Here is a 25758-nt window from a genome sequence, read left to right on the forward strand (position 1 = left end):
AAGATAGATAAAGAGAAAGAGAGATAAGAAGAGAGAAGAATGATAGGAGAGAGAGAAGATAGATAAAGAGAAAGAGAGATAAGAAGAGAGAAGAAGGATAGGAGAGAGAGAAGAGAGAGAAAGAGAAAGAGAAAAAGGACAAACAGAAAGAAAGAGAGAGGAGAGAGAGGATGGGAAGAGAGAAGGAGAGAGAGACAGAAAAAGATAAGGAGAGAGAGAAAAGAGAGGAGGGGAGAGAGAAGAGATGAGGGGAGAGAGAAATAGGGAAGGGGAGAGAGAGGGAGAGAAGGATAGAGAGAAAGAAAGGAGAGAGAGAGAGAGAGAGAGAGAGAGAGAGAGAGAGAGAGAATGAAGAGAAGAGGAGAGAGAGGAGGGGGAGAGAGAAAAATGGGAGAGAGGGAGGAAGAGAAAGAGAGAGAGAGAGAGAGAGAGAGAGAGAAGGAAGAGAGAAGAGGAGGGGGAGAGAAAAGGAGAGAGATGGAAAGAAGGAGATAAGAAAAAGTTACTCGTATCATTTAGAAAAAAAATTATTTATATTAGAAAAAATTATTTATAGAAAATGTTGAAAAGAGATAAGAAAGAAAAAGGAACGAAAGCAATCGAAGTGATTTCATTATTTACAAATGTTATTCGTATCATTTAGAAAGAAAAAAAATTTAGATTAAAAAAATTCAATTAAAAAAAAGTTTAAAAATTTGAATTTTTGTATGTAAAAATATTAATTTGTGTAAAATCTATTTTTACATGTAAAAACCAATTTAATGGTATAAAAACTAATTTTTTAGTATAAAAATTGGTTTTTTTTTTGTATAAAAAACCAATTTTTTAATGTAAAAACCGGTTTTTTATATAAAAACCGATTATTTTTTAAAAACCGATTTTTGCTTTAATAATTGGTTAAAAACCGGTTTTAAATTTTACTAACCGGTTAATAAACGTTTAACTATGGAGAGAGAGAGAGAGAGAGAGAGAGAGAGAGAGAGAGAGAGAGCGTTTGAGGGTGGGATACACAGGGGGGCCTTTAGAGAGTAGACATGGTAAAGATCCTAGGGTTTGGAACAAAGAAGAGTATCAACGCTTGGAGCTTGACTCCTTCTCTGTTTTTGTGGACAACTTGCCGGAGGATATATCAAAAAAAGAACTTTATAATATGTTCAAATGGACAGGCAAGATCATCGACATATACTTATCACGGAAGAACAAAAATGGACACATCTATCTGTTTGCGTTTGTACGGTATACTACGAAAGGAGGAGCCTTAAAAGCTGTTGCAGAGATGAACAGTATGATACTGAGAGGTAATAGAATTTTTGTGGGGGAAGCAAAGTATAGAAGGGGATCTCTGAAGCAGAATATGAGGGGCAAGGAAGCGAAGATGATCAACAGGCAGGATGCAGGAGAAAGAAATCCACAAATGAGGAGGGACAGAGTAGCTGAAGACAAAGTCGTTAAGAAACCATATGAGGCTCCCAGGAAGGATCCAAGTGATAATGGATGGGAAAAGAAGGTTGAAGTACCAATAGCGAATGAGAATGTAGTCTGGCTACAAAGAAGCATTGTAGGAGGAACAAAATTGGCGATTGATTTTAATGCACTAGAGCAAAAGATTCATAGGGAATGGCTGTGTGTGATGCAAGTAAAGGAGTTGGGAGCGTATAAAGCAATGCTAACGTTTGACACGATGCTTAGTGCGGAAGAAGCCTACACCTTCAGAATGAATGATTTATTAAAATTGTTCCATAGAGTTTGGAGATGGGATGAGACTGAGAAGAGTGAGTCAAGAAGAGTTTGGTTGGAGTGTTATGGAGTTCCATTACATGCATGGTCAAGGGATACGTTCCGCAGGATAGGAGAGCAATGGGGTGAGGTAGTCGCATGCGATAGCCTGACGGAATCGTGTAATTCGTTCAGTGTAGGCAGAGTATTGATTGATACGTGTAGTTTCGAAATGATTAACGAATGGATACATGTTACAATAGGCACAAGTGGGTTTGACGTCATGGTAAAGGAAGTCGGTGGAGAGGTGTATCGAGAGGAATGTTTCTTGAAATTGAAAAATGATATGAGAGGCAAACACACTTTAGCGGGAGAAGAGGTACAGGAAGAAGGGACTGACGACACTTTGAACTGTGTTGAGGAATGGAGGGTCGGTGGCTGGGACATGGCGGCAGTGTTGATGACGGTAGACCACAGGAGCGAGGAACAAGATAAGGGCAGGATGGGAAATTCATATGCAGAATGGGATGAATAGAACAACAAGAATTCAAATATTCTTAATGAGGGCGCTAATTACACGGCATTAAAGGTGATTCATGATTCTCGCATATCAAGTGATATTAATGAGGATATTGATTCGGAGGATACAGTTTCTACCAATTACGAGGACCGTTATGGAATTCAAATAAATGATAATGCAAATAAGGGTAATGGGCTGGCAATTACTTGGCCCAAGAAGCTTGCTACAAAGAATGGAGTATGGGTGAAGGAAGGAGCCTGATTGGAATGTGTTGTTGATGGGCCCAACCAGCTTGTTACAAGGAATGGATCATGGGCTAAGGAAGGAGCCCGATTGAATGAAGTTGCTGATGGACCTACTGACCGGGTGGAGACTGACCCGGATTCCTTGTTGACCTGGCAGGAACTCCACGATCTGGGCAAGCTCCATACGCAGGCGTCGACTCCTAACAGCAGGTGGGCAGGCGCGAGGACAAACGGACGGGAGGCGGGACGCGGGCGGCCTGAGGCTGAGGCGACCAAATCCTCCGCCATGCTAGTCAGCCACAGGAAGCAGCCTCGGAGCGGTGATGTAGCGCAAATGAAGGCTGGGTATAGGAGTGGCGCAGGGGATGTAATGCGAAGCAATAAGGAAGGTGGCAGTGGACAGCTACACGAACCGGAGGACGCCACACGGGAGACGGTGATTGGGGGAATTGAAGGAAGGAAGATCGCGGTTATAGAAGCCACCAAGGATGATACAGAGGAACAACAACGGAGGCATGAAATTGGCAGAAATACAGTAGTAATGCAAGCACAAGGGGCATCCTATGACATTGAAGGCTTGGGAATGATGAGCGACGCAGCAGCCGCGGGAAACAGTACTGAAAACGGCAGAGACAGCAGACGTAATAAACCGGGGGAGGAACGCCGGACCCAAAGCACAACAAAATTGAGACAAGAGGAAGGGGAAACCTTGATGGATGGTGCGCCAAATAGTCTCGGGAATGGGCAAGTAGATGAAGGAAACCTGCACGGCTCAGAGTCGGATTCAGAGATGGGGTCAGATCCGGATGGCGGGGATAAAATAACAAGTGAGGAACAAAGGCCGAGCTTCGAACAGGAAATGGCTGAGAACAAAGAGGCTTGGAAATTAGCGGTAGAGTCAGGTGCTCAGTACAGTGATGAGGAGGACATCATGGCTATCTTACAGGAGCAAAATGAAGCAATTGCTCTAAAACGACGTCAAGCGAAGCAAAAAGCAAAAGCCCGAAGGAGTCGGCCTAAAAACCGAAAACAGGTGTGCAATAATTTTGTTCAATGATTTTGAGTTCTTGGAATATAAGGGGGTTGGGAGGTGTTGCGAAGTTTAGTATGTTAAAAAATTTTAAAACTAAGTTTAGATTGGAAATGTTTAGTTTGGTAGAAACAAAGAAAGAGATTATCACTAAATATGATGTAGTACGTATTTGGGGAAGTAACAGAGCATGTTGGGAGTCTGTAAATTCAAGCGGGGCTTCTGGTGGGTTATTGTTAATATGGGATGAAATGGTTTTTAAATTGTCTAACTGCTATAAAGGAGATAGATGGTTGTGCATAGAAGGAATGGTGGTAAAAGAGAATTTTCATTGTGTTGTTTGCCTAGTGTATGGACCGCATGTGAGAGCTGAGAAGAACTCCATGTGGGAAGAATTGAGTTATATTGCAGGACTGTGTCAGGTGCCTCTTTGATTTTTGGGAGATTTTAATGAAATTTTGCATGTGGAAGAAAGGAAAGGAGCGACTAGCTTATCTTCGTCTGCGGAAGATTTTAAATCATGGATAAATGACATGGAGATGGTTGATTTGCCACTAAATGACCGTAAGTATACATGGTTTAGGGGACAGTCATGCAGTCGTATTGATCGAAGCCTAGTTTCATTGGGATGGCTGGATGTATACCCAGAGACGCGTTTGAGGGGTGGGCCAAGAGGATTATCAGATCACTGCCCTATGATCATGGAAGACAGCAGGAAATTTGAAGGCCCAAGACCATTCCGAAGTTTGGATTCGTGGTTTACGCATGAAGGGTTTTTGAGAACGGTAAAGGAAGAATGGAGAGAATTAGGTAACATGCAGTTCCTAGAGAAGATGAAAGCACTGTCAGTACCACTCCGCAGATGGCATAAGCAGCATTTTGGTGATTTGAATGAAAGGATAAAGAGGTTTGAGGAAGAAATAAAGAAAGTGGATGATATGGTCAGTAGTGGACACTATGATGGTACATTGGAGGCAAGGAGAAAAGCGTTAGTTAGATGTTGTGAAAAGTGGTATGCAAGACAGGATGTTCACTGGAAGCAAATGTCTAGATCCCGCCATGCTAAGGAGATGGATAGGAACACAAAATATTTTCACCATGTTGCTTCGGCAAGAAGACAAAATAACCGGATTGAGTCACTACAGATTAATGGGAGGACAGTGAGGAACCAAGCAAGGATCAAAGTTGCCATTCGGGACTTTAATAAAAAACGCCTGTACCACCAGGAAGAGTCTCCAAAGGTGAGTTTTAGGGATGGATTGGTTAATCGCTTAGAGAGGGAGGAAGCGGAAGGCCTAGAGGTGTTACCAACAGTAGAGGAGGTAAAAGAGGCAGTGTGGGACTGTGAATCTTCAAAGGCTCCAGGGAGTGACGGGTACAATATGAATTTTATAAAAAAGTGCTGGAATGAGATAGGAACGGAGTTCACTACAGCTGTGATAAATTTTTTTGAAACAGCAAAACTACCAGCATACTCTAATATCACCTGGGTAGCGTTGGCGCCGAAATTTGTTGGGGCTAAGGAGATTAAGGATCTCAGAGCTATCAGCATGGTTGGCTGTATTTATAAAGTTATTTCTAAATTGCTGACACGAAGAATGAGGAGTGTGATGCCAGGCTTAGTTGGGGAATCACAGAGTGCGTTTGTGAAAGGGAGAAAGATACATGATGGAGCTTTAATTGCATGTGAAACGGTGCAGTGGTTGAAACAGAAAAAGAAGGCATCGGCAATTATCAAATTGGACTTCCAAAAAGCCTATGACAGAGTTAAATGGTGCTTCGTGGACACTGTATTAGAAAAGATGGGATTTGGTAGAACATAGAGGGCGTGGGTAAAGGAATGTGTTACATCGGCATCTATTTCCATTCTGATCAACGGTTCACCATCAAAACCGTTCAAGATGGAGAGGGGTCTAAGGCAAGGTGATCCATTGTCGCCGTTTTTGTTTGTTCTAGTGGTGGATGTGCTAAATAGGATGATCGGAGAGGCGGTAAGGAACGGTCAGATATCTCCACTATTAGTCGGGCGGGATAATATAGAGCTGTCACACTTACAATTTGCTGACGACACTATATTATTCTGCCCGCCGGAAGAAGAAACAGTGAGGAACTACAAGAGACTTCTGAGGTGCTTTGAATTGATGTCTGGTTTGAGCATTAACTTTGAGAAGTCTAACTTGATACCAGTGAACTGCAGTCAGGAGTGGGTTAGCAGAATGTGTCAGCTTTTAGGGTGTCAGGAGGCAACCCTATCGGTAAAGTATCTTGGCATTAGCCTAGGAGCAAATCCACGGTTGGTAAAAACGTGGAAGCTGATTTTAGATAAGATCGAGGAAAAATTGAGCCTGTGGAAAGCAAAAGTCCTTAGTAAGGCTGGAAAGCTGGTGCTCATTAAGTTGGTGATCAACAGCCTACCTATTTATTACCTGAGTTTGTATAAGATGCCAAGTGCGGTTGCTAGAAGAATTATTACCTTGCAGAGGAGGTTCCTTTGGGGGAAGGATGATGGACAACCTGGAATGGCTCTCGTGAAGTGGGAATTGGTCCAAGCACCAAAGAAGTTAGGCGGGTTGGGGGTGGGTGATGCCGTTATCCGTAATACTGCTTTACTATTTAAATGGTGGTGGAGATTCTCAAAGGAGGACTACCCTTTATGGAAGAAGATTGTGTGCTCCTGCAATAGCCTGAACCCGAATCACTTGTTGTCAACTCAGACGCTACCAAAGAGAGGGGGACCGTGGAGAGATATATGTCAAGTACAAATAAAAGAGCAACATGTCAGGCAGAAGATGATTGATGGCCTTGCTTTGGAAGTAGGAGATGGTAGATCCACCAGGTTCTGGGAGGAGACATGGCTCCAAGTGGGAAAGTTGAAAGACTTATTCCCGAGACTCTTCTTGATTTCAACCCAAAAAGGATCAGTAATTAGGGACTGTGGGTTTTGGGATGGGATAGAGTGGGTTTGGCACTTCCAGTGGAGGAGGAAACTACGCCAATGGGAGACCGATACATTGGAGCAGCTGCTGCAGATCTTGCAATCTGTCAGACTCATAGCAGATATGCAAGATAGAGTGGTGTGGAAATTTGACAAGGAAGGAGTTTATTCTACTAACTCATTTGTGTAGGTATTGCAGGAACAAACCTTGGATGAGGAGCTTCACAACTATAGGTTCACAAAAGATATTTGGAAAGGAATAGTCCCACCTAGGGTTGAGCTGTTCACTTGGTTCGTGTTAGTAGGGAGGGTCAACACAAAGGACCGGCTATGCAGACTGGGAATCCTACAACAGAATGATAACTTATATGTATTGTGTAAGAAAGATGTTGAGAATGTACACCATTTGTTTGTTGCTTGTGAGTTCTCTTGGCAGGTGTGGTGTGCGTGGATCTCAGCTTTTGGTCAGAGGTGGACTGCACCAGGAAACTTGAAAGAGCATTTTGAGAGTTGGAGATCCATGCCAGTGAGGAAGGAGCGACGGAAGCGTTGGCTAGCTGGGTTTTTTTCTGTGCTATGGATTATTTGGCTACGATGGAATGATGTCATCTTCCATAGTAAGACAACAGGAGTTGTAGACTGTGTGAATCAGTCATTTTCATGTGTTACAGAGTGGTGTGGTTAATAACTCAATGTTGTTGATGGCTATGCCAGAAATGACATATGAGTTAATTTTCTTGTTTCTAGACTCATTACTTTGCTCCACTTGAGTGTTGAGCTCTTTCTTTCAAAAAAAAAAAATTAACCGGTTAATAACCGGTTTCATCATTTAAAACCATTTTGGTTAATTAACTAATACTATATTTTTGGTTAACCAAAAAACTGGTTTGGTTTTTGAATTAACCAAACCATGAACACCCCTAGTAGAGAGAATATTCTTTGAAAGAAAAAGTGAAAAAATAGTTTTTTTTTTTTCTTTTTGGTAGTTATTTATTTAGAGTTATATGAAATTAGCATTAGTGAATACTATATATGAAGGAAATTATTTTGTTCTACTTCATCTTCATGTATGACTGATAATGATATAGACTCTATCGTTATTCCTTAGACACATTTTTTTATTGGGTAATGAGACACGGTCAAGAAAAATATATAAGAAAAAAAAAGTATTATAAAAATTTCTTCATTCTATTGAAAAGTCACCTAGATATTAGAGTCCGTCGCGAGTTAGATTAAGCCTGCAGAGTGGAAATGTTTTCATGTGTATACCGGTTCAAAATCGATTAATATTATGTTAGTTCAGTCCATTCCGATCCATATATATGACATAAGCAAGCATTTAAACTATAATTTCTCTTTTGTATCGATACTGACTCGTCAAATAATTATATTATATAGTCACCAAAAAAAATAATTATATTATATATTTTAACGACGATACGTTAAAATTAATTATTAAAATTAATCATAAATATAAAATATATTAAAATATAAATATATATTAAAAATAAATTAAATTATATATAATTATATATAAATATATTAATAATTAATTTTAATAATTAATTTTAATGTATAAATAATATTTTTGTTTTAATCATGTGATGAGTAATTAAAGTTATTGCAACTGTTTGAATTTGCCACGAATTCAAAAAATCTAGTACTATCTTCTATTGGGATTTTTTATTTTAATAAATAAAATAAATATAATATTTACTAAAATAAATATTTTTACAAAAATGTATCGATTTAAATTTTTTTTTGTTATATTTCGTTTACAGTATAAACGAGATAATTTTTTATGTATTTTGTTTATACTTTAAACAATATATATCTCGTTTATACATGTATTTTTTTAAAAAAAAATAAAAATAATAAAAAATATTAATAATATCAATAATAATTCAAATTTTTGGCATACAATTAGTACATAAAAAGATTGGTAGAAGAGATTAAAATGGATATGTTTGATCAATTTTAGTCCATTTTAAACCATAGGGACTAACACGTTTACTTGAAAATCATTAAACTCCCCACTATTAATACGGTTACCTATTTTCTAACTATCCGCTGTTTAAAAATTTAAAAATTTAAAATATAATTTAAATACACGTGATTTAAACTCTATTGGTATATAATGAGATGGACAGTTAGAAATATATTTCCAGCACTCTATTAATAATGAGAAGTTACAAATATATCTTTAATTATACATTTGCTTTTTCCATATTCACTTTTTTTTGTTTATTATATTGAAATATATATAAATTTTATTTGTTGCATGTGAGTACATCAAAATTTGAAATATAATTTTTTATGGCCATTCCTTTCTAATAAGTAATTATTTAATGCCCAATATGATAGTGGTTATTATGATAACTACGTGAGAATGAAAATGGTTATTTCTCACGTTATCTCCACTATCTAGGTGAGAGATAATCGTTTCAATTTTCTTCCCACTATCCCATCAATTTCTCTTAACCAATAAACAATTATTTTTATTTTTTAAATTTAAATCAATCTAATTGGATCATAATTTAATTTAAAATTTTTTAAAATGGATATGTTTGATCAATTAGTAATAAAAAAGAGTACATAAAAAATTTTAGTTTAAATTATGATCCAATTGGATTGATTTAAATTTAAAAAATAAAAATAACCAACTGCCAATTATTAAGAGAAATTGATGGAATAGTAGGGAGAAAATTGAAACAGTTATCTCTCACAGATAACCGTTTCAATTCTCAGTTAGTTATCATGATGACGAATATCATAATGATCAATATTATTATTGCTTCTCATTAAATAACTTCTCTTTTTGAGTATTAATTGATCAAACATATCCATTTTAATCTCTTCTACCAATTTTTTTATGTATTAATTACATGCTAAAAGTTTGGATTATTGATAATATTAATATTTTTTATTATTTTTAAATTTTTTAAAAAAAATACATATATCTCGTTTACACAGTAAACAAAATATACACGTGTCAATGACTTGTCAAATCTCGTCTACTACGTAAAAAATTATCTCGTTTATAATGAACGAAATATGATAAGAAAATTTAAATCGATAATTTATCGTAAAAATATTTATTTCGATAAATATTACATTTATTTTATTTATTAAAATAAAAAATCCTCTTCCATCCACCACAACTTGCAAGAACTTGGTTAGTTGTATGTGCCATTCAATACTTAATTAGCTTCCTATTTGCTAGAACCTCATGACCTCAACATGAGATATATAGAAGTCAAGGAACAAATAAAATCTTGAAATAATCTAATTGCTGAGTGTTACTTCCGGAGACAAACGTGCAATTCATTTGAATCAAAATGCGTCACATTAATTGCTCTCATATAATAGATACTTATATATATATATGAAGTATCTTTTTTCTTTGACGAGGAAAAATAGTTCACTTATTTATACGCAAATATAAGAGTTTAATATAAAATATTATATTTTTAGATTTTTAATAAGGTGGAGTAGAATCTACGTTAGTTAAGAATACTGTAGTTATATAATTTTAGCTGAAAAATATAAAAATTTTAATTTTATAACATAAAAACTATTTTCAATTGTACAGATTTTTTAATTAAATAACAAGATACATAAATTTTAGCTATACAACGCATAATCTTTTTTTGAATTGTGAAAAATTTTTAGTTGAATGACATTAAAAAATAACACAAAAAATTTAGTTGAAAAATACTACAACTTTAGTTAGCGAAATCGAACTAAGTTACCTCAATTTGGCAAATTGAGGTTGCCGAAAATCGCAAATTTCATCTAACAGTCTAACACGATGCCACCTACCACACTATTCAGTTTGCACCTTAGTATGGATAGTTATAGTTATGTTCACACCAAAATTATATCGCTTTTATTTAGTAAAATAATACTAGTAGTGGCTTAACAACATGCATGTTTAATTTAGCCCTTTTTTTTTGCGTTAAAACACAGAAGAAGAAAAAAAAATAATTTCTTTAGATAACCAACAAGAATTTAGCCAACAATAAATCAATAAATATTTTTGAATTGTATTCTATATTAATTAATTATTATTAATTAGTGATTATTTAAATTTTATTTTTTAAAAAATACAAAATTAATAATTATTAATTACATTTACTTAAAATTAGTTGGTTAAAAATTCTTTACCTATACTTTTCTAAAGAGAAAACATCAATTAAGTAAAAAGTTGAAATGACAATTATGTACTGAGTCCTACTCCTAATAGTATTGTAATTGGAAAATTTAATAAATAAATAGATAAAAAAAAAACATCAGCTAAATCACGTAGTATTATTCATAAATGATGGATTGAATAGGAATTTTATAAAATGCGTTTAGAAAGAAATTTTACCTTTTATGTTGAAACATATATATACAATATTTTATAGTTTATCTTCCAAAATAAGTTTTTTGTATATATAGAGCAGCTAGCTTCTACGCTTAGCTTTATCATTTACGTTTACATACATAGATTAAAGATTGTATAAATAGGACAGAATCAAAGCAAAAATCATTACAAGCACAAACCGTCATATAGATATAGAGCTCGTTTAATTAATAATAACATGGAACCTCAACCCTACTTTTTGGTTATTGCAATTTTGGTCTTCACAGTCTTGCATTTTCTTGCAAAATATTCCAAACCAAGATCCTATAAACTCCCCCCTGGTCCATGGAAATTACCCATCATTGGTAACATCCATAACCTTGCTCTAGCAGGACCATTACCACACCGTGCTTTCAGAGAACTTGCAAAGAAATATGGACCCATCATGCACCTCAAACTCGGTGAGAACTCCACAGTGGTTGTATCTTCCGCTAAGCTAGCCAAGGAAGTTCTCAAAACCCATGATGCCTGTTTTCAAAAGAGGCCTTTTATTGCCGCTGTTCCAACCCTTGTATATGGCCCTGCAGATATTGCATTCTCTCCGTCCGGCGATTACTGGAGAGATATGCGCAAGATATGTACTCTAGAGCTTTTGAGTGTGAAAAAGGTTCAGTCTCTGGCTTCTATAAGAGAAGCCGAGGCTGAAAAGCTCATTCAGACGGTCCGTGAATCTGCGGGTTCACGGATCAATCTGAGTGACATGATTTTCTCCTTGATAAACGCTTCTGTTTACAGGGCGACTTTTGGTAGCTACAACAAGGAGCATGATGAGTTTGTGGTTCTAATCAAAGAAGCAATGGAAATCCTTGGAGGATTTCATTGGGCGGATTTATTTCCGTCGATGAAACCTCTGTATTATTTGAGTGGGTTGAAGTCCAAGGTGGAGAAGCTGCACAAGAAACTTGATAGGATCTTGGAGGACATCGTAATGGAACATCAAAAGAAACAAAGAGAAGGTAGGATCGATGCGGAGGAGGAAGACCTTGTTGATGTTCTATTGAGAGTCCAACAAAATAGCAGTCTCCAGACCAAGCTAACAATCGCAAACGTCAAAGCCGTCATTGAGGTTAGTATTAATGCAAAAAAAGAGTGTAGGAACCAGCAATTTTTTGAAATAAATATTAATTTTTGAAATAAATTAGATAACTATATATAAACACTATAATAAATACTTAGTATTAATGTGTTCGTAAAAAAATTTAAAAATTAAAAATTTTGAATATCAGAAATGTCTCAATTTTTTTTGTCAATTATTATTGTAAAATATGTTCTTTCAGTATATAATTCTTAAGTAGAATAAAAAATATAAAAAATATTAATAATAAAAAAATCACATTTAATAAAATAATTACAATTTTGAGAAGATAATTTCTTTAATTATCATATTATGAGTCACAAAAAATATCAATTAATTGGTAGAAAAAGTCAGATTAAACTGCTATAAAAAGTTAAATTATTCCATTTTATTGTTTTATTATGTCAAATTTAATTATTTTAATAATGATTTATTTTATTAAAAAAATATATAAAACAAGATCTTTATAAATATGCTGACCGAATCAAATACTTAAAAAAAAAAAGAAATTGCGAGTAAATTAATGTTTATTACTTTTTAAAAAGTTGTCTAATTGCTTGATAGTGATAATTTTTATAAACGCTATATGAAGAGAAAAATATTTTTCATTTTATATTAATTCATCATCATGTAATAGTTTAAAAATATATAATAAAAAAATTATTATGTGGTTGCAGCCTGCAAAGTAACTTTGTAAGAGATGATAAAATCTGACCAAGAATTATTTAAAAATAATGCAAAGAATAATAATGATTTTGGAGTTTTCAAATGAAAATTATTGACTGATTCTGAAGTTCTCAAGTGAAAGTCAAATATAATTTTTTTACATCTTCAATACATTGAATTCATAAAAAAATTATAATATTTTTATTATTAAACTCTTAAAATGTGTCCTTGAGATTAAAACTGGCTAATAATAATAATAATAAATTTCAACTGTTTACAGGACATGTTTGCTGCTGGAACGGATACTACAGCATCAACAATAGAATGGGCCATGGCAGAAATGATAAAGAACCCAAGAGTGATGGCAAAGGCACAAGCTGAATTAAGAGAAGCACTTAGAGGAAAGAAAACAATTCATGAAACCGATATTGAAGATCTAAGTTACTTAAAGCTAGTGGTCAAAGAGACACTAAGGTTACACTCACCAACTCCATTGTTGATCCCTAGAGAATGCACCGAAGCAACCAACATTCATGGCTATACTATACCAATCAAAACAAGAGTGATGGTTAATGTGTGGGCAATTGCAAGAGATCCCCAATACTGGCACGACTCTGAGAGTTTTATACCTGAGAGATTTGAAGAAAGTTCTTTGGACTTCAAAGGGAATAATTTTGAGTATTTACCATTTGGGGCAGGAAGAAGAATATGCCCTGGCATGACTTTTGGTGTTGCCAGCGTTACACTTCCTTTGGCTCTGTTACTTTACCATTTCAATTGGGAACTCCCCAGTGGAATGAAGACTGAGGATGTGGACATGACTGAACTCGCTGGCTTGGCAATTGGAAGAAAACATGCCTTGTGTTTGATTCCCACTGTTTATGATCCATAACTTTATCATAATATTCTCATTTAGTTTTTTGTTCTAGTTACCAACATCTATGTGATGCCATCATAGTATTGTATGTTAGCTCTAGTATTGCACTCGTGGAAAAACAAATTAGGATTCGCCGCCAAGTTAATATATAATAGTTCATAAATATTTCTTTTATGTCATTTTTTAATTATACGGGTGTGGTTGGTCATAAAGTTTATCTACATGACTACATTGATCCTTGATATTCATAATAAACTTCCATCTTAACCTGTTATGTTGAAACCATAAAAATGTGTACGAAGCATTGATTTTTAAACTATAACAAGGAAAAATAATTCTCAAATATCCAAATCTGACAGCCCAGGTACATCATCAGATTCATTTTCAGGGGCCGCATCACTGCAGAACTTGCAAGAAATTTTCTCTGGTTTCAACTGCAAGCATTCGTCGATCTGTTCCTCTAACCAAGCATGTCTTCTTTCGAGCTTCAACACACCAATATGCATAATCCGAACGTCAACTTGTGCAAATTTTGTAATTCTTCTGACACTTGCGTCTATCCAGTCTCAAAATAAATCCCAATTTGAACTGACTCTTCTTCAACTTGTTTTGCTAGTCATTTTACCATAGACATTCGAAATAAACAATCTTCAATTACGTCATTCCAAGCCCAAGGTCGGAGGAAATTATTGAAGCAAATATCTGAGCAATCCCTTGGCTCCGGTATTATCTAATGGTGCTTAATTGTTGGTTATAGACTTGGCCAGCTGCTAGTAACAAAACTTGAAACAAAATAAACAAAGAACTCTTAGTCATAATCAAAATCACCAAGATACATATACACTTGGATTTCACACTTGACCAGATAAAAAGGCTACAGACACAAATATGTAAAATAATCAGTATCCCAAAAGGCGAACTGCTTTGGCTCTGGCAAAAAAATAACCAGATTACTAAGGATCCATGCTGCGAGAATTTGAATACTAAGATAAGTACAATCAACCAAAAGTTTATCAATTTAATAGTAAACGATCTGAATTGGATATCACATCATCATAATGATACTAAAGATTCTAATCATATGATGTCCAAGTTCAGGCAGAGTCATTTCCAAATAAAAAACCACGGACATACAACATGCCTTCAGATTCAGAACTTAAATCAGAATTCTCCACTACAACTACTAAGTTCTCTTACTTATATGGGGGAAATTTGTCAAGCAGAGATCATGTTTAACATTTTGGTCCACCAGAAGGAGAGTTTTGACTGTTCATTGGAGTCGATTGCTGCATAGGTACTCCCTGACTTTGGTTCCAGTCCTGTCTTTGAACAGGGTCTCTCCTTTCAACCTGCATTGTTTCACGACGCCTGTCATGCCGTGGCCGAGGTCTACTCCTAGTTGGTTGCCTCTCAGAATATCTATACTGCGGCCTTGGAATCACTTTCCCATCAACAAATAAGTCACCTGAAAATTCATGTTACATGATCAAAACAACCAATAATTTTAAAAAAAAAAAAAAGAAAGAATGATCAAACAATCAAATTACATGTTGATTATGTCAGGGTCCAAAACTCACCCCCATAGTCCTTGTTGGGAACATCAAGATATGAATCCGGCAGCACCCAAAGAACTCCAGGTAACTCTATTACGGCAGGAAAAATAGCAATAGTTAAGCATATTTTACAACACACAATTATACAGAGTGAATGACGGGCAAATAAATGTGAAACACCAATTCTGATTATATATATATATATATATAGTATGATACTTGTGCCCCAACTCCAAAAGGTATTTAAACATCACAGAAATAATTTGAGAAGTCTTTTAAATACAAAGCAATTATGATATCAAAAATGCTTTGCAAATCAGAATTTAACACATGCAAGCAATGAAAACAAATCTAATAAGCTTCGACATTAATGAAAGACAAGAGCTGATGGGAAGAGGAATCAGAAAGAAAGTAGCGGTAAAAACCTACCTTTAACTTTGTAAGAAAGCTCTTCGGAAATGAGGGCGCCAAAACCAGTATATGTAGTAGTGGAAACAGAGTATATCTTCTTCTTAGCCTCTTCCTCACTACATAGTTAGCAGAAAACTCAAAAATCAAAACAGGAGGAAAGAAAAAAGAAGCAAATTAGGCATTGAGGTTGAGAAAGAAGGACCTTCCAAGAACTTGAGCTAGTGTTTTGACATAGGCATCAACCATTTGTTGTTCGGAGGGTTTGGGATTCTCGGGGAACTCCATGACGATGAGCCAGTGCTCGTAGTCGCAGCCATCGAGAAGAATAGTCTCCTTGGGCGGACGGTTGCTCCAATTGGGAGAGGGATCGTTCAGCGGCGAGTAACCCGAACCCGACGACTTGGTCCGAACCCGGTGGAGCCTCGCACAATCAGGAACCGGTAGTGTTTGTTTGGCGGCACACAGAGCAAAAGGCAAGCGAGAACGAGATCGAGAAACGGTTGCAGGTGCAGAGGAAGACGAAGAGAGAGCTCGTGAGAGCGTAGATGCTAGGATGCGCCGGGCGTTCCAGTACGCCATTTGCTGTTCCTTGCTCCAGCCTAAGGAAGGGGTGATGTTTTTTTGTATTCCTCTTTTTGTTCTCTTGGACCCTTGGGCCGTTGGGCCACTTTGTCAACCCAAATAATTAAAGGAAGAATCTCTTTAAACCCTATCGTTAATCTAACAACAAAATATTCATTTCATTCACAGTGACAACAATCGATAGCAACAAGATCACACATCTCATATCTTATAATCATCATCAAATCCAAAATCAATAACAAGAATCTGAAATAATAATCTCTATATGACGCATAGCAACACAAACACAAAGCAAAGAAAGTGCGAAAACATACTGTATCCATTGTCAACAAGGTAATTGAAGGCGTGATTATCGCAGTTGTAGGTGAACTTGTTGTTGGTAGCGGGTAGCTTCTGAAGGCACTGGAAAGCGATGGAGTTGAAGTTCCCTGAAAATTCAGTGTACTCGGCGAGAATCACGGTCCCGCGAGAAACGAAAGCGTAGATCAGCGACCTCTGATTCTACCCCATCGATGAATCGAAATTCCGAAAATTTGAACCAGTAACAATAAATCAGTGAATTGATGATTTACAGCCTAATTAAAAACTAAATTCAACTAATTATACCAAATCAATAGCACCTATGTAAGAATCAAATCAGTCAATACAGCCTTAGACTTCAAAGGGAATAATTTTGAGTATTTACCATTTGGGGCAGGAAGAAGAATATGCCCTGGCATGACTTTTGGTGTTGCCAGCGTTACACTTCCTTTGGCTCTCTTACTTTACCATTTCAATTGGGAACTCCCCAGTGGGATGAAGCCTGAAGATGTAGACATGACTGAACTCGCTGGCTTGGCAATTGGAAGAAAACATGCCTTGTGTTTTTTTGGTGACTTTTTAATTTTTTTTGGTGACTAAACATGCCTTGTGTTTGATTCCCACTGTTTATAATCCATAACTTTATCATAATGTTCTCATTTAGTTTTTTGTTCTAGTTACCAACATCTATGTGATGCCATCATAGTATTGTATGTTAGCTCTAGTATTGCACTCGTAGAAAAACAAATTAGGATTCGCAGCCAAGTTAATTTATAGTAGTTCATAAATATTTCTTTTATGTCATTTTTTAATTATACGGGTGTGGTTGGTCATAAAGTTTATACTCATAGGGAGCTTCTATGATGCTGAAAGAAAAATCCTTCAGCAGCTGTTGACGCTACATGTCATTTGGTGGGGCGAACACGTATTCCGTTAAAGTGTTTCATTAATTATTTTTGGAACAACTGCAGTCGATGGCAGATGGTTCAGTATGAGATCTTACGTTCGACCATAGTGTGTCATAAGTTGTGGTTAAGAAATAGATTAAAATATGATAATAACTTTAATTTAAGAAAATAAATTTAATATGATAATGATATTTTTTTTTTGTTCTGTTTATTCAGAATGGACGTATGTCAAGACATTGTCTGGCCAGAGAGTATGTTGTGCAAGTTAAAAAATATTATTGGATCATTGTTGCCTTAAGAAACATAAAAATGAATTTCTAAATAATAAAAAAAAGAAATGAATCCATTCCAATATTTAAGAAAAACAAATGAGTTAAGAAATTTAATTTTTTAAAATATGTACTAATATTTGAAAATTCAAATGATAACAAATAACAGTCTCGTATAGTATATACTTATTACGTGTTCCTTCTAATGATATTTCATAATTGACAATTACATTTAATTTATATATTGAAAAATATTTCCATCTCAAATTTCACATAATATTTTATTAACATTATTATAATGACATTTTATATTTTATAACAATTTCAAAATTTTATTACACTTGAGTATAATATTTTACAATTTTTTATAATTATTTTTAATAACCATTAAAAAAATAATACATAAAAAGCCTAATCATTTATATCCAATTTTTTCAATATCTAAAATTTTGAAACCATATTTTATCATCTCATATCGCTGATGTACTTGTAATTATAACTCTCGTTATTAACTATAATTTATTTTGTGATTTTTCTTGTATTCATTAGACTATATTAAGAAAAATATACTTTTTTGGTATACAAAAAAAATATATTAATTACATTACATCTAAAATTACATCATCCGAGATAATACAAATTTAACAATTTTGGTTCAACCTAAGTTTTTTTTCTATCTGTAGGCCCACTGTCCTTTAAATTTTTTTAACAGTTTTATTTTTATCTTTTCTTCATGCAAAAATGATTCCAAAATCTTCCTTAACCTGTTTTTTGGTGATCAGATAAGTTTATCTATGTCCAAATTTCAAAACCACCAGATATAAAATAAATAAATATTATAATTATTTTGACTAACTAAAGTCAATAGTGTTACTTATAAGTTAGAATGCACATTTTCTGAAACAGGGGACCCACAACTGAACACGATCAGATAACACTCATCCAATATACAAAACACTACTTCGAACACGGGTATGACACGTTGCATCAGCAAGTGCTGAAGAATCTTTCGTTCAGCACGTTAGAATTTTCCTCATAATAAACTTCCATCTTAACCTGTTATGTTTGAAACCATAAAAATGTGTACGAAGCATTGATTTTTAAACTATAACAAGGAAAAATAATTCTCAAATATCCAAATCTGACAGCCCAGGTACATCATCAGATTCATTTTCAGGGGACGCATCACTGCAGAACTTGCAAGAAATTTTCTCTGGTTTCAACTGCAAGCATTCGTTGATCTGTTCCTCTAACCAAGCAAGTCTTCTTTCGAGCTTCAACACACCAATATGCATAATCCGAACGTCAACTTGTGCGACCCTAGCGCAAGCCCGAAGCAGGATGTAGTAATCAGCATGAGCAACATACTCCAAGGCACCTTCATCTATCTTCCTCACATAGTGAAGATAATCGTGTCGTCTTTTCTTCTTGACAATAGGTGGTATATAGTAGAACCTATTCTCCTCCATGTCTAACTTCATCCGTGCAATGGCTTCCTTGACATGAGGTTTTTCTGAACTGTGCGCATTGGAATCTGATTCATCACTGCCTCTAAAACTCTTTGAGGAATCATCGTCCTTGTCATTGTCCCCATCATCTTTATCCACATTTTCAGGCAAATGATTTCCAAGGCTGGTGGCATCATTAAGAGATGGCTGATTAGAATGTTCTTTACTTGTCCTCTCCCTCTCAGATGTCCTACCAACCGATGCATTATCCCTCGACCTTGTTTGATTAAGAGAACTGTTAGATTGTTCTCCATGTACTGAAGGCTTAGTATCCTGATATACAAAATATCATTGAATAAGAATTGATTTTAGAAAGAATTATTCACAATGTAGCTAGCAAGCAAGGACAAACAAGTCAAAACACTTTACATTAGATGGTAGATAGACATGAGTTGACAAATGTATTCGCATTTGATGAAAAATAAGTGAGAATAAAAATCGAAGTCCACAGGCATTGCTCATGTCCCGAAGACAAGAGATCATGACCACAGGGGAAACTTCCCTCTTGATGCACCAAGGGAAAGAAGAAAGAAGTTGAAAGTGGTTACGGCATATTTTAATTCTAAAGATTGTGTGTGCCAAAAGTACAACTCAATCAAGCCTTGAATTACCTTTTCATTCATATAAAAGTTCCATAGGTACTCTATCATCTTTTCTTCTTCGTAATTCCCATATGACGCCTCTGACCCAGCAAAGACAACATCCCTACAGTGTTTGAGATATGTTGACAGGTCTTTTGAATACTCTGTCAATAAAATATTGGGTGTTAGCTAATCTTTTAACTTTTGCTGAAATAAGAGGAAACTAGAATATATACTCATAAAGATTGGCTAAAAACAGATTGATCTTGGTAAATAAAGAGCACCTTGGATATCTGCAAGATCATTATATATTGCTTGAAGGTGTTGGAGAAGTCCTGAAGTGTCTAATTCATTTTCCTGTTGTTTCATTTTGTCTTTATCCGAATCTTCTTCACTAGAATTAGGTCTATCACGGGAGGAAAAAGATGTACCCTTCTCACCATTGTCTTTGGTATTACCTTTGTTGGACAAACTTTTCTCCCATTCTCCCGAACCATTTATGTTAAACAACATTCTTATTGCTACAACCAGAATTGACATCACACAAACATGAATAGGTAGCTTAAAATGTCTTTCGGATAAGGATAACCACAAATCTGGAGGCATGGCCCATTCATATATGCGGCTTACATGAGGAAGAATCTTTTCAGAAGGAAGAGATAATCTCTGAAGATATCTACGTGCTATTCCAAAGAAATTCACAGGAGGTAGCTCCAAGCCTATGAACTGAGCAATTGATGCAGCAAATGTTTCTAGTTTCAGCACCGTAAGAACTCGCTGAGGCTTGAACATCACACTTGAACTAATAGGGCATGCACTTGATGGCCGTCCAAGACGCTTTTCAATTTCAACAAATGCAGAAATATACGGAATCTTCCCTTCCAGTGTCCCCTTGATTAAATCAGATGGAAGGACAGGTTCCCTTGCAACATGACATGCCAGAAAAGAAACAGCAAGAGTACAGGATGGTGGAATCCTTTTCTTTAAGGCCCTGAACCATATCATCACGGCACGCTGACCATATAAATTGTAGGGTTCATCTCTGTATTTAGCCCGTGTCTTACGATCTTCGGGTTCTTCTGAAACCAAGTTACCAAGGGAGAAATAAACTCAGTGAATTACAAGAACAGATGACTCAAACAAAAGAAAAGAAAGAAAAGTTCATTCTATGCAATGGAAAGGAGAAACTATCCTAAACATTAAGTGTATAACTTCATAACCAATCCTTTCGTCCTGTTGTTAAGATAGCAATAATTAAAAATCAACTTTAAGCTTAATGAATGCCAAATTGAGTTGTGACTAATCAAACACAAGATGCTAGGGTGATTAAATTTTTAGCTAACTTAATATCAAGTTTCACTGAACTTCACCAGTAATTAACAAAAAGCATTTAGCCTAGAGCCTTTCAAGACCAACACACAATGACGCACCCGTGGAAGAAAACAAAAATAAACCAAATATCGGAAATCATGTTCAATCTTGACCCTCCCTATATATAGAAATGGATTAGCACGTTCAGAACTAGACCCTGCAATGTTTGTGACTTCATGAACATATATGAAAAATCACAAGCCATTAAATTGGCAAATAGCCAAACACCTACGGTGCACAAGTACTGCTACCTTAAACTTCTTAAATTTGTGACTAAATCATTTTATCAAATTGTAATATTCAAAAGTGCATGTGCAGAAATTAAAATAAATAAATAAAGATTGATGCGATGCAATGCAATGCAACAAAAGAGGCGTAAAGATGCAAAATAGACGCGAAGATTGATAGTGTTAGGACCTTCTTCATGCTGCATCTCAGAGTCATGGATAACTTGATCAGCCCAATCATCATTGAAGACACCAGTTCCGAACACGAACCTCAACCAAATGGGCGGCATCAATCCGCAAATCAAAGGCGTAACCTTGAACTCCTTAACCAACGCCTCACACTGAAGCTGAACCATAATCTGCAACCCTAACACGTACCTCATCCTAACTTCATTCTGGTAATCCTCAAAGCTCAGAACATTGGCGCCAGCCACGTCAGCAAAATCTTCGGGAACAGAGTGAATATCGCCGAAAAGCGGAGCGTAATTCTCCTCCTCTCTCTTCACCTCGACGGCGTTGCTCCGGCCAGGGGTTTGGTTGTCGTCGTCGTCCAACCCGAGGTTGCGGAGGAGAACCGATTGTGAGTCGTACTGGGAGATTGGCTCCGCTTTGATTCCGACGGTTGAAGTTCGATGGCGCTGCTGGCTGGCGAGGTATATGCCGGCGGAGGCGCCGCCGCTTTTGTAGAGATCGTTGTCGTCGACGGCGGTGTCGACAACATCCTCGGAGCGGGAACCGCAGCGGTTGCAGTAGAAAAATCCGTCATCGCCGTCGACGAGGCCGACATTTCCGCAGGCGTGGCAGGTCAAGGTGTGGGGATCAATATCAGCCATGACATCTGGAGAAGTGAAGTGAAGACCAGCTGTGACTGTGAAGCGCAGGCGCCAAACTAGGTGAAGAGTTCATAGTTCATACAAGAATTAAGAATACCTGAATACCTGAAACTTGAAGACTAAAGTAATGGAGGCCCAATAAGAAGCCATCTAATATTTTTTTTATCTTCAATAGCGGGTTCAATGCCAAAAAAGTTCAAATTTGGCCTATTGGAGTATTGGATTGGTAAAAAATAGTTTTTATGATCATTTCTAATTTTTGTCTTTTTTTTTTATAAAAAAAAATTAAAACACTGTTTTTAAACTAAATACTGGGAATAGTACTCTCTCTCGAGTTTGACATCTTTTCTTAAGTATAAACAGTCAAAATTAAATATTAAACAAAGTTGCAAGAACCAAATCAGTTTAAATAAATATAAAATAAAATTATTAAAAATTTAATATATAATTTTAGAATACACGTAATGTTCCATCTTTAAAATAAATTTTTTTTAATCAACAAGAAGTCACAACTAAAAAATTAACTCAAAAATTTCGATAGTTATATATAATGATACAAATACATGTATGTATTTTAAAAAACTCTTCATTATTCCAGTAACAAAAGAACTTAAAGAAAATGGAGTATAGAATTAAACAACTAAAACTGAATTGAACATCTTAAAATGCACATTTGTTGTGCTTCAAAAAAAGAAGGAATACAAACAAAAAAATTAATCTCAGTAAATTACAAGTTTCAACCAAGGTTCTGAGAACCGAACCGGTCATCAAACCGCTCTAGTTACTGGTTTACTGGTTTATTAGTCCAACCGGTCTAACCGTGGTTCAACCGAAAAAACTGTTTTAAAATAAAATTATAAATAAACATCCTAAAATATAACTCATCCCATTTTTTGTCTCATGACAACACTATCATTCAGACAACATAATCATTGAATACAATGCAAAGCTACTTATTCATTGAAATCTCACATTATACAAACAACTTTCATGACTTAAGTTCACATTTTCAGCAAACAATTGTAACCAATGTTATTTATTCTTTTACGATGATATGTACAAATCGTGTATAGTACAAAACTACAAACTAACTGGAAATAGATATGAGCTTAGATGCATGATTATGTAGTGTAGTGAGGTGAATTTTTGTCTCTGTTGTTAACATGAGATTATACAATGCTCCCCCTGTGAATTTGTCTCCAAGAAACATTATAATATTTATGAATTCACAAAATGTTTACTCTAGGGAACCAGAGAGCATACATACTGGACTAGGCAAGTAATGCTTAACTACATTGAATAAATTTGCATGGCCTTGACATGACTTTGACTAATAACACAGAGACAAATATGCATTGAAATAACCACAATCATAAACACCATTACCAAATTAAATAAAAAATCAACCAAAAATCACCTTGCAAATCAAAAACTCAATCTCTTGAACTCAATAATTACATCCGATATCCAACTAAATAATTGCATCACAGTTATCATAAACTGATTTCAAAGCCTAGAAGCAGAGTGAAATTAAAAACATGAAGCATATAATAAATCAAAAGATCACCAATAGCAAGTTTTTTAATAAGAACAGAAGTTAAGAACAATGAAAAATGAAAAAAGATTCAACAGTTTTCAGCCCAATTTTAATAAAGCTCATCACAATGATTAACAACAACAAAAAATACTGAAGGAACAGTGAATTGCAAATTTAAAATTTAAAAGTTATCAATTTAAAATTTATCATCAAATACAATCAGTGAGCAAAGCCAATCAACCAAGCACTAACTAAGTATTCTGTTCTGATTCTGTGACTAGGAAGCAACAAATTCAGCCACAAATTCAAGTTACAGCAACAAATTTAACAAATCCAAGTAAAGTCCCAATTTACAGTAACATTTAGATTAGCAACAAGGCAAATTTGATTAGCAATTCAGCAACAATCAGTGAGCAAAGCCAATCAACAAAGCACTAACTAAGTATTCTGTTCTGATTCTGTGACTAGGAAGCAACAAATTCAGCCACAAATTCAAGTTACAGCAACAAATTTAACAAATCCAAGTAAAGTCCCAATTTACAGTAACATTTAGATTAGTAACAAGGAAAATTTGATTAGCAATTCAGCAACATGCAAAAATACAGGGAGAAGGAAAATCTGAAAGAGAGAACAGGGAAGGATGGTGCAGGGACTCACCAACGGTCGACAGCGAGTCGGCGACCACCCCACGGAAGGCGACGAAGCAAGAGACAACCCCACGAGTTGCTTCTGCCGCCGGCAACGAGACAGTCGAACCACGAGATGCCAGTGACTGAGACAAGACTCGAGTGAGACTGGGAGGCAGAATCGAGCAGAGACCACGACGGACGACAAGCAGCAACCAACACGCACAGCTCGAGCACTCACTGGCGGAGGGAGGCGCGAGCAGCCGAGCACAGAGGAGAACGGCGAGATGCGAGCACCCAACGTGGAGGATCCGGCGAGAGGCCCGAGAGCACGAAGACAGAAGTTCTTGAATGCGATGGACGGCGGCAGCAGTCTCTCACTCCGACAGACGGCGACAACTATTGGTGGAGGCTAGGGTTTGCTTTCTTTGGTGGAGGCTAGGGCAATTTGCTCTTTGCTGAAGGAAGGAGTTGGAGAAGGGGGAATGGGGATAACGCGTGCTTTCTGCCTTTCAAGGAAGGAAACGACGTCGTTTTCTGTAAACCGGCCGGATTCCGGTCCGGTCCGACCCACCGGTAACTGGCCGGTTCAACAATTTTTGAACGGTTTTTAATTTTGCAGTTTTACACACTGGACCGGACCGTTTTTTTGCCAGTTTCCGGTTGAACTTCAACCGGTCGATCCAGTCCGGTTTTCAGAATATTGGTTTCAACAGAATTAAGAAGCAATAATTTTAATCGTTGTATATCAATTGAGTATTAAGAAAGGGGGTAAAGTACCAATCCGGTCCCTGTCTATTTCCCAAAATGACAAGACGATCTTTAACCAAAAATACGTTCCATTACGGTTCTTGACCCTGTACTTCGTCTGCCAACCCGGTCTTTCTGTCAGTTTTCCGGCGAAAACTTGACGGAAATTGCTGATGTGTCAGGTTAAAAAATGGATAGGGACCTAGTTGTCTCTAAATTTAAATTGGTTAGGGGTTTATTTGTCCGTATTATTCTTTAAATAATATTTTTTATTCATTATATTAATATTCTTTTTTTAATAAATAAATACAAACTAATTAATAAATTATTCAAATTTAAAAATATCATTTATTATAGAACCAAATAAATAATTTTTAAATATATAAATAATAAACACTAAAATTCAGTTAATACATTAATATTAATAACCCTATGATATACTATTAGTATTATGATCTAGCTAATTTTTACAATAAAGTGAAAACTAATGAACACATTATTTAATATATAGTAAACTTTTTTTGATTAATAACAAATTTAATTTTTTTATCTCTTTAAACTAAATTAATAATTTTATTTGATATCTTTACACTAAAATACACTATGAGTAGACTACTAATACTAAATGAAATAAAACATAATAGAATTATTAATTTAGTTTAAAGAGATAAAAAATTAAATTTGTTACTAGTAAAAAAAAGTTTACTGTATATCAAATAATGTGTTCATTATTTATAATACTAATAGTATATCATAGGGTTATTATCACCAATGGATCCACTCCTATAGGTGACTACAGTTTGAAATTTTATTGAGTAGTATATAATAAT

The 25758-nt window shown here is 35.6% G+C and overlaps 3 protein-coding genes across 10 annotated transcripts; 1 reads left to right on the plus strand and 2 right to left on the minus strand.

Annotated features, from left to right (window-relative positions):
• Nucleotides 1–10797: 10797 nt before the first annotated feature.
• Nucleotides 10798–13635, plus strand: LOC107642828 (cytochrome P450 71D8). The gene is made up of 2 exons (XM_016346310.3): nt 10798–11920; nt 12876–13635. The coding sequence occupies exons 1-2, from the start codon at nt 11033–11035 to the stop codon at nt 13485–13487; spliced, it is 1500 nt and encodes a 499-aa protein (XP_016201796.1). The 5' UTR covers nt 10798–11032; the 3' UTR covers nt 13488–13635.
• An 81-nt stretch (nt 13636–13716) lies between these two features.
• LOC107642829 (multiple organellar RNA editing factor 3, mitochondrial) lies at nt 13717–17075 on the minus strand. Of its 4 annotated transcripts, none has more exons than XM_088486065.1 (7): nt 16704–17075; nt 16333–16519; nt 15639–16156; nt 15455–15552; nt 15050–15115; nt 14670–14937; nt 13717–14254 (listed from the first exon to the last, which is right to left on the minus strand). In XM_088486065.1, exons 3-6 carry the CDS (start codon nt 16013–16015, stop codon nt 14705–14707), a joined length of 774 nt encoding a protein of 257 aa, XP_088342191.1. In that variant the 5' UTR covers nt 16016–16156; nt 16333–16519; nt 16704–17075; the 3' UTR covers nt 13717–14254; nt 14670–14704. The 4 variants fall into 4 exon arrangements, with proteins under 4 accessions (XP_088342191.1, XP_016201800.1, XP_088342192.1 ...); XM_016346314.3 differs by having other exon boundaries at nt 15639–16103; nt 16704–17063; XM_088486066.1 differs by having other exon boundaries at nt 15639–16513; nt 16704–17063.
• A 1407-nt stretch (nt 17076–18482) lies between these two features.
• On the minus strand, nt 18483–24665 carry MEE12 (maternal effect embryo arrest 12). 5 transcript variants are annotated; one of them, XM_088486068.1, is made up of 5 exons: nt 24210–24665; nt 21373–22134; nt 19869–20663; nt 19615–19748; nt 18483–19276 (listed from the first exon to the last, which is right to left on the minus strand). In XM_088486068.1, exons 2-5 carry the CDS (start codon nt 22013–22015, stop codon nt 18623–18625), a joined length of 2226 nt encoding a protein of 741 aa, XP_088342194.1. In that variant the 5' UTR covers nt 22016–22134; nt 24210–24665; the 3' UTR covers nt 18483–18622. The 5 variants fall into 5 exon arrangements, with proteins under 5 accessions (XP_088342194.1, XP_016201803.1, XP_020978645.1 ...); XM_016346317.3 differs by having other exon boundaries at nt 21373–22050; nt 24210–24642; XM_021122986.2 differs by having other exon boundaries at nt 21373–22020; nt 24210–24638.
• Between the last annotated feature and the right edge of the window lie 1093 nt (nt 24666–25758).

The sequence above is a fragment of the Arachis ipaensis genome, chromosome B5, assembly GCF_059453495.1.
Source record: "Arachis ipaensis isolate K30076 ecotype BB chromosome B5, ASM5945349v1, whole genome shotgun sequence".
In the NCBI taxonomy this organism is placed as follows: domain Eukaryota; kingdom Viridiplantae; phylum Streptophyta; class Magnoliopsida; order Fabales; family Fabaceae; genus Arachis; species Arachis ipaensis.